The 12,347-nt window shown below is 37.8% G+C and overlaps 1 protein-coding gene across 6 annotated transcripts in view; it reads right to left on the reverse strand.

Annotated features, from left to right (window-relative positions):
- Positions 1 to 417: 417 nt before the first annotated feature.
- The window catches only part of CD86 (CD86 molecule), a 64,213-nt gene continuing 52,283 nt past the window's right edge, over positions 418 to 12,347 (reverse strand). For 3 of the 6 annotated variants that reach the window (XM_032150043.2, XM_032150042.2, XM_032150038.2), the window contains exons 5-7: positions 12,097 to 12,240; positions 3,432 to 3,477; positions 436 to 2,106 (exon numbers count right to left, since the gene is read on the reverse strand). In XM_032150043.2, coding sequence (XP_032005934.1) covers positions 2,010 to 2,106; positions 3,432 to 3,477; positions 12,097 to 12,240 — 287 coding nt within the window. In that variant the 3' untranslated portion in view covers positions 436 to 2,009. Of the gene's footprint in view, positions 2,107 to 3,431; positions 3,478 to 12,096; positions 12,241 to 12,347 lie in introns of all 6 variants that reach the window. The other 3 variants (XM_032150041.2, XM_032150037.2, XM_058437432.1) reach the window with 2 other exon arrangements.

A 12,347-nucleotide genomic window follows, 5' to 3' on the forward strand; every position in this document is an offset into this window, starting at 1 on the left:
GCTGTATGTATATATGCATCTATTTTATAATCATGGTGTTTTCAAGGAATATTTTTACATTAAGCTTTTGTTTAATGTACATATAAGCTCATAATTTTAAAATTACACACTACGGGTTACAAACTCAAAAGTAAGCTTCCATTCCTTATTCCAGATTTCTTAGTTGTCCTCAAAAACAACCGTTCTTACTTGATTTTTTATGACTCATTACTGAGATAAACATATAGAAGTATACAAGCCTCCTTTCTCAAATAATGGTAGGGGAAAGGGAGGAGAAGATATAGGATGCATCAGATGCTTCTAGCCATAGACATGTAAAGATAAAGGAAGTACATTCAGAGGGCAGAGCAGGGAACATCAGACCACAAGGGTTGAGTAGTACTCTTGAAGCCAAAGCAGAAAATGTAGACTTTTAAATGAATGTAATAAGCATTTATTAAAAACTGTGCTGCACAAAACATGTTAGAAACTAGCCAGGTGCTAGGAGTCTAATCAAGGCAGGGGCAGGGTACACACATGGGAATATTACACGGACAAGCTTGTCTAGCATGGCAGTCTACAACCCTTGAGGGTTTACGTAAAATAAAGGAACATTTTTGTGGCCCAGGCCCCCCAGAGTTCTCTTTAGGTTTGGGCAGAGACTGCCCCATCCCTTACTGATCCCACCTTAGAGCCAGGTTTCCGAAGTCATTTCTCCCAGTATATCCGTCTCTGTACGCAATTTTCCTCTGGTTGCCTTGAGCAAAAACAATCATCCAACTCAAATTTGCTAGCCCTGTGCTGGGCCAGCCCATGTTCCCGTAGGACATCTGTAGGCTAAGTAAGCCTCTGGGTGATCTGCGTCTTGGTCTTCCTAATTCCATTGCAGCTCCTCCTCTCTCAGCCAGGGGTGGGAAGTCCTAAGCCTCCTTCCATTCATCCCATTATCAAGATGATGGCTCTCCCTCCCCAGCTCTGCTTCCAGGAAGATGACATCCCAATAACTTGGGTATCATCAAAACCCCTCCCTGACCACCAGGGAAACTGCTGTCTGTCTTAAGTCCATTTGGACAGAGTGTCCATCTGTTGCTTGTTTCAAGACTTGTTGATGGGGCGGACAGACCAGACATTTCATGTATTTCTGTGGATCAAGGTTTCTCTTTTTTTCTCTCTCTCTCTTTTGAGTATTGTGATCTCTTTTGGTTCTTTCACAGCTTCCCCAGGCCATCTCACTAGTCAGTTTTTCAAGAGAAACAGGGTTCACAAGCTCCAGCATTTTCCTGTTTATTCAGTTCTCTCCACTAGGGCTTGTTAGGCAGGGCAAGCCTCCTCAATATTAGCAACAGCCTAGACAGAAGTGGCTCTAGGTTCTATCTCCGCCTCTCCTAATTTCCCCAAATTTAAGTCGGTCTGCTCATTGTTGCCTGTGCCCTAGTACTTACTGACCCTGACAGAGAGCTGAGAACTCCTTAGCAGGGGTAGACTTTTCTCTAGAGCATAGTAATCACACTATTACAGTACACAGATCTCTGTGTTTCAAAATATTAACACTGAAAGGTCATAAATACATAACTCCCACCCAGACTGAGGAGGTAGTTGTTTAGTCACAGATACACAAGATTTAGTGGGGCACCAGCTTAGAATTCTGGGCAGATAAAAGGCAGTTTTCCAGAAATTGAGAGTTCTATTTAAAAAAAAAAAACACAATCTATGAAATTAAGAGAAGAATCTGATCTGGAGGAGGTATTCGTCCTAAATTTTATTTCCAGGACATGAACCATTAAGCTGGACTTGGCCCATAAGTGTGCTCTGAAGTGGAAAGAAGCAATAAGAGAATTAAAGTCTGCTCTTGGCATACGGAGCAGAACTAGAGTTACAGGGAGGCTATTCCACTTAGAGGGAGTCCTGGAGCCCCCTTACTACTGATGGTGATGTCTTTTTGCCTTCTGGAAGAAATCAAAAAGGTTGCCCAGAAACTTACAAAGGAAAGGGTAGAAAAAATCAATACTTGTATGGGCTTTACTCTTTAATTAAAAACATGTATCACTTTTGCCGCATGAAGGTGTCTTCGAACTTTTAAAAACATGCTGGGCTTCATCAGATCTTTCAGGTATATGGATTTTTTCTCTGGAAAAATAGAAGAAAAGATTAGGTGATATTTCACAGTTGAGCTACTTTCTTTTTCTAGATTTCAGTGATAGGGCAGAACAGAGGTTGCCATTGGAATAGCAATGAGGAGAAACAAACTATTGAAGAGAAAGGTGGAGAAGGCAAGAGAAAAGAACCACGGTCTACACTGTCATCTATGCTTCAACAGCTACCCTTTATTTCTGCCTAGCCCTTCCCATGCCCTCTGCTGATTCTCTGCTGCCTGCCCTCTGCAGGCTCTTCCAGACCATTTCTGAAACTGAGTCTGACAGGGTAGGCAGGATTACATCACCCTTTCTCATTGTCCAAGGGTGCCTGGAATTATTAGTCTTGTTGCTAGAATCACAGTGGCTGGTATATCTGGATTAGTGCTGGGCACTCTTGGTTGTCTCTCCACCCTGGGCGTTATGACCCTATCTCTGAAACCAGGCTTGTGACTGAGGGTTGCTTTGATCCTATGGGTATGCAGTCAGAGCCTTGATATTCCTGAGAGCTTAATTTCTCAGGAGGGATAGAGGTACAGACTATCTGATAGCTTCACGTTGTGAAAGGACTGATCACCACGAACTTTTATGTATTCATCATGCATCAATCATTCTTTCAACAAGCATTTATTGAGAACCTGCTATATGCCAGGCACCATGCTAAGTGCTAGCAGCGTAATGACGAGCTTAACTGGTATGGTCTCTGCTCTTCATAGAATTTAGTTTAGTCTAGTTTATAGCGTTTAATAAGATAATTACAGAAATATGTAAGCATAATCTGGTGTTATTAAGAAAAAGCCAAGGGATCCACATGACACTGTAACAAGTGGACGTTTTCTAGTTTGGGAAAGGGTTTTTAAGAAAGTGCTGCTTGAGGCAAGATCTGAAGAATGAGGTAAAGAAGTGGCAGAAGAACATCTAAAAGGGCCATAGCAAATACTAAGATGCTCAGGCTGAAGCCAACATGTTATCATTCCCCACTTCTTCATTTATTCATTCCACACATGTCACTGTGCTAGGTACTGGGGTTACTGTGGCAGACAAGATGCAGCCCATGTTCACCACCTCTGAAATCTTTGGTATTGACTTTTACTTGACCATGACAGAGCTTGTCATGCTTTCTGGGCATTGTGCATTGGGGACCCTGCCATCCATTAACAGGTTATTTTCTTCTAGATCTTAACTAGTCTTATTTTCCTCTCCCTCTCCATTAGTTCAGGTTTGCTGAGGTCTCAACACGCCTTAGGCATAAGCCTATTCAAGTAACAGGCACTCTGGGGATTATACCTCTCTCATCAATGTCTCAGGGTCAGGATTTACCTTTTCTTGGTCTGTTCACTCTCTTCCCTCTCCATTGTGTTGGTTCCTGAAAGACACCAAGAACAATCTTCAAAAATGTATTCTTCATAGATACAAAAGAAGGAAAGGTTGAAAAGGCTTCAAAGTTCTGGGACTCAGAGAGAAATTGTTGTGACTTTATATATGGAAGAGATAGTTACTTAAATGATGCAATTTCAGGGGGATTGGGAAGAAGTTTCTTGCATTCAAAAAGTATATGCCTTCCCTTGCTCACTGTGCCTTAAATTCTAACACTGGAAATAGATTTTTCACTTATAGCTCTATCCTGGCTAACCAAAAAATACCATTGGGAGGGGTAATATATTTAGTTTTAGCAATCGTTTTGTGATTGGAAGAGTTTCTAATCCTTTTCTGAAAGCAAGGTTTAGAAGGAGGAGGAAAAGAAGTCTTAAAGATGTTGATGCCTAAATGGGCTAGCCAGATGGTGCTAAGAATATTACACAATGTTGCATGGACAAGCCCAAATGGGAAGTTTCTAGCCAGCTAGACCTCACAAAGCCTGAGTTGCTATTGATAGGGACTTGCTACTGACACAACTTGGGATGTAAATTTCTCTAGGCTGACTGTTGTGATGATGCTATTGTCCCACATAAAGCCCAACAGGTTGCTAACCTGGGTGTCCATGGAGGTATTTATAGACCACAAGAATCCACTCAACAATACCTCTGACGGTTTTGTGATTCTATCTTTACTAAATAGAGCATTCTTGAACACTTCCTGTCATTGGAAGTTCTCTTTTATGTGTGTATGTGTGTATTTAAAAACGATCAGCTTTTATGAGGCCACAAAGTCATAAGAATGATATAATGGACTTGGGTACTCGGGAGGGGGGAAGGGTGAGAGATGGATGAGGGATAAAAGACTACACATTGGGTACAGTGGACATTGCTCGGGTGACAGGTGCATCAAAATCTCAGAAATCACCACTAAAGAACTCATCCATGTAATCAAAAACTACCTGTTCCCCAAAAACTATTGAAATAAAATAAAAATAAAAGATAAAAACAATCAGCTTTATGGAGGTATAATTAATAAATAATAAAACCCAATCATTTTCAGTTTAGAGTTTGGTGATTTTAACGAATATACATAGTCACGTAACCACCACCACAATCAAGATCGAGAACATTTTTATAAGCCAAAATATTTCGCTTTTCAGCTGATTCCTGTCCCCCATCCCATGCATAACCATGAATCTACTTATGATAGTTTTGCTTTTTCTCAAATTTCATATACATGAAATTGTATAATGTGTATTCTTCTTGTGCCTGGATTGTTTCACTTAGCATAATGCTTTTGAAATTTATCTATGTTCTTGTGTATTATTAGTAGTCCATTCCTTTCTATAGCTTTGCAGTATTTCATTGTATAAATATACCACCACCAACTGACGAAAATTTAGGATGCCAGGTTTGGTATTATGAAACAAGCTGCTATGAACATTTGTGTATGAGTCTTTATATATTTTTAAAATTTTTGAAATTTCTGTTTGATAAATGTCTAGGATTTCTGGGTTGTATAGCAGTACATGAGAGTTTCAGTTGCTTCATATCCTCCCCAACACTTGATGTTTATCAGACCTTTTAATTTTAGACATTCTAGAGGGTGTGCAGTGGTATCTAATTATAGTTTTAATTAATCTGATGACTAATGATGTTGTGACTGTGCTCATCGGCCATTTGTATATCTTCTTCTGTTATGTATCTGTTCAAGTCTCTTGCTTCCTGTATTTTATTAAATGGATTGTCTTCTTACTAATGAGTAGCAATATGTAATTATATATTCTGGATACAAGTCCTTTATCAGATATATATTTTGCAAACATTTTCTCCCTGTCTGTGGTTTGACTTTTCCTTTTTTAAACAAAGTCAAGGAACAAAAGTTTTCCATATTGATGACATCCATTTTATCTTTTTATGAGATGGTTTTTGCTTTCTGTGTCCTATCTAAGAAGACTTGCCTAACTTAAGGTTACAAAGATTTTCTCCTCTGTTTTCTTTCAGAAGTCTTTTCATTTTAATTCTTAATATGTAAGTTACTTTGTGTGTGTCTAGGTTCATACTTTTTCCATGTGGATATCTAATTGTCCCAACACTATTTGTTGAAAAGACTATCCTTTCTGCATGGAATTACCTTGGTACCTTTGTCAACAGTGTGAATCTATTTTTGACTCTCTATTTTGTTCCATTGACTGATATGTCTGTCCTTTTACCGATATCACACTATCTTAATTACTATAACTATCTAGTAAATATTGAAATTAGGTAGGTAAAGTCTACCTTTGTTTTTTTTTTTTTTTTGAGAGGGAGTTTCGCTCTTGTTGCCCAGGCTGGAGTGCAATGGCAAGATCTCAGCTCACAGCAACCTCTGCCTCCCGGGTTCAAGCCATTCTCCTGCCTCAGCCTCCGGAGTAGCTGGGATTACAGGCATGCACCACCATGCCTGGCTAATTTTGTATTATTTTTAACCTTTGTTCTTATTTTTCAGAATTGTTTTGGCAATTGTAGGTTCTTTGCATTTGCCTATAACTTTTAGAGTAAGATTTTTAGTATCTATTAAAGAGCTTACCAGGATTTTGATTGTGATTACATTTAATCCATAGATCAACTTGGAGAGAATAGATGTCTTAACAACATCTAGTCTTCTGATTCATAAACATGGCCTATGTCTCCATTTATTTTGGTTTACTTTAATTTCTCCAGTAGTAATATTGTATAGTTTTCAGTATATAGACCTTGTACTTGTTTTGTTAAATTTATTTCCAAGTTTTTAATATTATTTGATGCTATTGTAAATGCTATTAATTTTTTTCAATGTACAATTGCTTGTTGTTAGTATATAGAAATAATTGATTTTGTGTATTGACTTTGTATCCTGTGCCTTTGCTACACTCACTTATCAGTTTTAATAGGTTTTTGATAGATTCCTCAGGATTTTCTACAATCATGATCATTATTTGTAAAAAAAAAAAGACAGTTTTACTTCCTTTCCAATCTGTATGTCTTTTATTTCTTTTTCTAGTCTTGTTTCTCTGGCTACGACCTCCAGTACAATGGTGAACAAAAGTAGAGAGAGTGGACATCCTCCCCATATTCCCCATCTTAGGGTAAAAGCAATCAGTCTTTTATCATGACATATTATGCTAACAGAAGAATTTTTGGTAGATGTCCTTTGTCAGGTTGAGGAAGTCATCTTGTATTCCTATTTTTATGAGAGTTTTTCTTTCCATTTAAAACTATGAATGGGTATTAATTTTGTCAAAAGTTTTTCCTGTATCCATTGACATGATCATATGTTTTTTTCTTTTTAGTTTATTTATGTAGTAAAGGTTATGGCCTGATTTTTGAATGTTGAGCTTACCTGTGTTTCTTGAATAAACCCCACTTGATCATGATGTATTATACTTTTAACATATTGCTAGATTTTAGTTGCTAATTTTGTTAAGCATTTCACGAGAGATGTTTGTAGTTTTCCTTTCTTGCAATGTCTTTTCCTAGTTCAGTATCAGGGCTCCCCTGCCTTCAGAGCAGCCTGGACTCCAGGCAGTAAACTAGAGCAATCATAGGGCTTATCTCATTTTTTCTTTCCTTCACTCAGGGACTACAATTTTCTGCTGTCTGTCATCTGATCTCTGAAAACAGTTGTTTCATATATTTTGTCTGCTTTCTAGTTGTTTATGGAAAGAGGGCAATTCCTATAGCAGTTAATCCTTTGTTGGAGGAAGCAGAAGTCTATTTCTTCTGTACAATTTTAAAGACCATTTATTTATTTATGCTTTTTAAGATGGAATCTTGATCTTCTGTCACCCAGACTGGAGTGCAGTGGTGTGATCTTGGCTCATTGTAACCTCTGCCTCCCAGGTTCAAGTGATTCTCCTGTCTCAGCCTCCCAAGTAGGTGGGATTACAGGTGCCCACCACCACACCCAGCTAATTTTTGTATGTTTAGTAGAAATGGGGTTTCACCATGTTGGCCAGGTGGGTCTCGAACTCCTGATCTAAGGTGATCTGCCCACCTCAGCCTCCAAAAGTGCTGGGATTGTAGGCATGAGCCACCACTCCTGGCCTAAAAGACCTTCTAATTGTTAGAAAAGTCTCTCTTAATTCTTTATACCCTCTCATAACCTTCATTCATTGAGATGCTCTTCAGAGTCATACTATCAAGCTCAATCTTTGCATCCTATGGTAGCTCTTCAGATATTTGAAGACAGCATCTCTGTTCTCTCCAGGCCTTCTTTCAGGTGAAGCATCCTCAGTTACTTGAGCTATTTCTTAATTGACTGAGTTCCTAGATGCTTTATAAATCTGGTTATGTTCTATTTTTGTAAAGTTTCTTCTTAAAAATAATGGTGTTTTTAAGGACATGAATAGACAATTCTCAAAAGAAAATATACAAATGGCCAACAAACATGAAAAAAAGTTCAATATCACTAACTATCAGGGAAATGAAAATTAAAACCACCATGAGATAGCACCTTACTCCTGCAAGAATGGCCATTACTAAAAAATCAAAAAATAATAGATGTTGGCATGGATGTGGTGAAAAGGGAACATGTTTACACTGCTGGTGGGAATGTAAACTAGTACAAACACTACAGAAAACAGTATGGAGATTCCTTAAAGAACTAAAAGTAGAACTCTACTATTTGATTCAGCAGTCCTACTACTGCATATTTACCCAAAGGAAAAGAATTCATTATATGAAAAAGACACATGCACATGCATGTTTATAGCAGCACAATTTGCAATTCCAAAAATAAGGAACCAACCTAAATGTCCATCAACCAATGAGTGGATAAAGAAAATGTGATAAATATACCTCATGGAATATTACTCAGCCATAAAAAGAAACAAAATAATGGCATTTGCAGCGACTTGGATGGAACCAGAGACCATTATTCTAAGTGAAGTAACTCAAGAATGGAAAAACAAATATTGTATGTTTTCACTGATAAGTGGGAGCTAAACTATGAGGATGCAAAGACATAAGAATAATATAATGGACTTTGGGGACTCAGAGGAAAGAGTGGGAGGGGTGAGGGATAAAAGACCACACTGGTGCAGTGTACACTGCTTGGGTGATGGGTGGCACCAAAGTCTCAGAAATCACAACTAAATAACTTATCCATGTAACCCAAAACCACCTAGTTTAGTTCAATAGTTCCCAAAAAACTACTGAAATAAAAATTTTGAAAAAGAATCTTATTATAAATGTAAAAAAATGGTGCTTATAGTTGAATACAGTATTTTCGATGTCTTCAGACTAACACAAAATAAATTATCCTTTTATACCCATGACAAAATAGTCACCATATCAAAAAAAGCCACTATCAAAAAAATGAAAGCAGACAATTAAAAGGTAGATTCTAAACTTTTAAATTTGATTACAAATTTAGCATTTTGAAGGGGAAATGTGATGATATCACTAACTTTCCATTTTTAAGCCTGTGAATATTTCTGTTTAAATGTTGGTTAAAAACAGATCATGAGGTCAAGAGATCGAGACCATCCTGGCCAACATGGTGAAACCCCATCTCTACTAAAAATACAAAAATTAGCTGGGCTTGGTGGTGTGCGCTTGTAGTCCCAGCTACTTGGGAGGCTGAGGCAGGAGAATCGCTTGAACCTGGGAGGCAGAGGTTGCAGTGAGCTGAGATCGTGCTGCTGCACTCCAGCCTGGTGAAAGAGTGAGGCTCTGTCTCACATACAAAAATAATAATAATAATAATAATAATAATAATAATAATAATTTGTTTTGAAAAAGACACTTTACCTTTAAGAAATCATTCCTGAAAGAGCTGAGACTCCTAGGTTTGTTCTAGGGAGGCAAGTTGTAAAAACCGTTGTTGCTAGGGCATTATATACAGATTTCAGTCACACAAGACCCAAATGAGGAAGTAAAATTTCAGGGGGAGATATTTTAGTCTTTCTCCCAATGGGTAAGCTGATAGGGTGATTTCTGTTTGGGAAAAGACAGTAATTCATAGTTATAAGTTCTCATGCCTTATCTGCCTTATTTGACAAAACAAAAAAAGAGAAGAGAGATTGGAAACTGGCTAGAATAACTATGGCATTTCCCTTTTATTCATTTAAACAGCCTAAACTGGATAAATATATACAGTTGAGGCACAGAAAAACTATAATGAGAAAACATTGGACAGGACTTTTGGTGCCAAGTTAGTTAGTTTGAGGACTGTCTCCTTTGAGAAAAGGATTAACACTGGAGTAGGAGGAAGCTCCACTTTTGGAGAAATTCCTACCAGTTATCAGTAAGCTTGTGTCTCTGTGGAGGGATCTGCTGTTTCCACATTGGTCTCTTGGCAGAATTTAGCTCCTTATAGTTGCAGAACTGAGATTCTAATTTCCTTAATGGCTGTCAACTGAGAGCCACTTCCAGCTTCTAGAAGCTACCTACATTCCTTGGCTCATGGCTTCCTCCTTCCATCTTCAAAGCTAGAAATGCTGGGTTGAGCTTCTCAAGCTTCAGATCTCTCCTCCTACTTCCAGTTCATTTCTCTATTCCAGCTAGGAAAGATTCTCTGACTCATGTGATTACATTGGGCCCACCTGGATAATCCAGGCTAATCTCACCATCTCAAGCTTGGTGCCTTAATCACTTATGTGAAGTTCCTTTTGCCATGTAAGATAACATATTACAGGTTCTGGAGTATAGGAGGTGGACATCTTGTGGGGGGCATTATTTTGCCTATCACATAGCCAATGCCAGGAGTACCCACAAAGCAAGGGTAGATATTGCTGAAGTTACAGAATCCAAATTTACAAATATATCATATCTATAATGGCATAGTTATACCTGTTGCACCTCCCTCCCTACAGTGATAGCAAGGCTTCTCTCTTTGATCGAACTCATTGGCTTGGATGACTGTCTGAATAAATAACTTTTTCTTACCAATATTCTTCGTTACATTCTTAGGGGTCATATATGTGCCACTCAGCCCAATCTGACCATCTCATCTGTACCTACAGAGCTTATTTAACCACCTTCTAACTTCTCGCGTGTGAACACACATATCCTCTTTATCTCCCCTATCTAGTCTCCTGATATTTTTCTGATTGCCTCATGGGGGAAGAAACATCCTTAATCTTTTTCTCTATCCCTTCTTTGTTTCATTTGTAAGATGATCATTCTAATGTGAAGAAAAATTTAGGAAACAGCTTATTCCCAAGATGTAAGTCGCTTCTTCATATTTGATTAATTTTAAATGGCAACGAGGTTGAAAGAAAGGGAAGCTCAAAACTCTCGCATTGAAAAGTCAAAGCCTGGACAAGCATGATATGTCTTTACATCTGTGCTATGAATTTTATATTTTTATACCATAGAAATCTCTCAGCACACTCCATACCTTGGCAGTTTGAATGGCTCTGCCACTGCTTTGTATTAATTTATTTAAATTTGATCACTGCTCCCCAATTTCTTATTTTTAAAGTACAGCAGGATGCAATGAATGACTGCTAATGTCATCCATCTATTTTCTAGATAGATTTTAAAATCAGTGTACTGAAAAACAAGATGCTGGCCAGAGGCAATACTCATCTTGTGCTTTCTACCATAAGTGAGTAAGAAGGTTACCTTAATTATTAGTACCAATCAAACTAATTACTACTGGAGGCAATTACTGAGATAAAGTCCAATCTTAGAACCAGCCCAAACTAAAAAAAGGCATGGCATTATTACAAAGTTAGGGACCACTTTGTCCCCATTAAACATTTTTATAACTGAAGTCAGTGGGGAGGGTGTTTATAATAACAAAACTACTGGACTAACTCAAGTGTCCAAAAAATGAGGTTGGTTAAATAAATAAATTAAGGTGTATCCACATAAGGGAATATCTTGCAGCCATTTAAAATGATGCTGTAGAATGATATTTATGACACTGAAAATTGTCTTGCTACATTTAGTATAACAAAGTTAGAACACAGTACATATATTATCCAAATTGTGAAAAATAGCCCTTATGATAATCCTAATTATGGAAAACAACATAGATAGATACATAGAAAAATCTTAAAGATAGGCACCAAAAATATTTGTGTAATCATTTTTTCTCATTAGTGGAATTATAGATGATTTTATTTTTGTTATATATGATAATGGATATGTATTACTTAGAAATTAGTAAAAGTTAATATTGTTTGTTATAAGTCAATGGGCAATAATTCGTCTAACTTATTTCATAAGAAACCTAGATTTTTTAGAGACGAGAAGCTGATTCTTGTGGTCATTTAGCAAATATCCCTGCTTAAACACCACCAGGTCCACAATCTTTAACATTTAGGAGTGGTTTCACCATTTTACTTTATGTATATGTCACAGTAACCTCATGAAGTGAGGTAGATAAAGCAAGTAATAATCAGTTTTCCCTGGAAACCAGAAGTACATTTGTAAACCTGAGGTTAGAAGTGTTGCCTTTCTTTGAAGTCCAATAGCAACATTATCAGCTGCTGCCAGTCTGTATAGGCTCAAAACTCCAAGGGAAAACCTTTTTTCCCAACAACTTCCTGACTTTTTGCCAGTCTAGGCTCAGTCAACAAGCTCCAGAAGGCAGCCAGCTGATTGGAAAGTACGTGCAAAGTGGTAGTCTGTGGGGAGGACAAGGACTGACTCACCACATTTATAAGAGTTGCGAGGCTGCTTCTTCTTCTTCCATTTCCATAGAATTAGACAGAAAACCATCACACATATAATAACTGTTGGAAATACAGCTGTAATCCAAGGGATGTGGTCTGGGGGAGGCTGAGGGTCCTCAAGCTCTACAAATGACCACAAATTTTCAATCAGCCAGGAGAGTCATTTACAAAAGGTTTCTTCTCTTTATTTACCTGCCAGCCTCTCCCCAGGGCTCTAAGGCCAGAGAATC

The sequence above is a fragment of the Hylobates moloch genome, unplaced genomic scaffold (genome assembly GCF_009828535.3).
Source record: "Hylobates moloch isolate HMO894 unplaced genomic scaffold, HMol_V3 SCAFFOLD_4, whole genome shotgun sequence".
Taxonomy (NCBI): Eukaryota; Metazoa; Chordata; class Mammalia; order Primates; family Hylobatidae; genus Hylobates; species Hylobates moloch.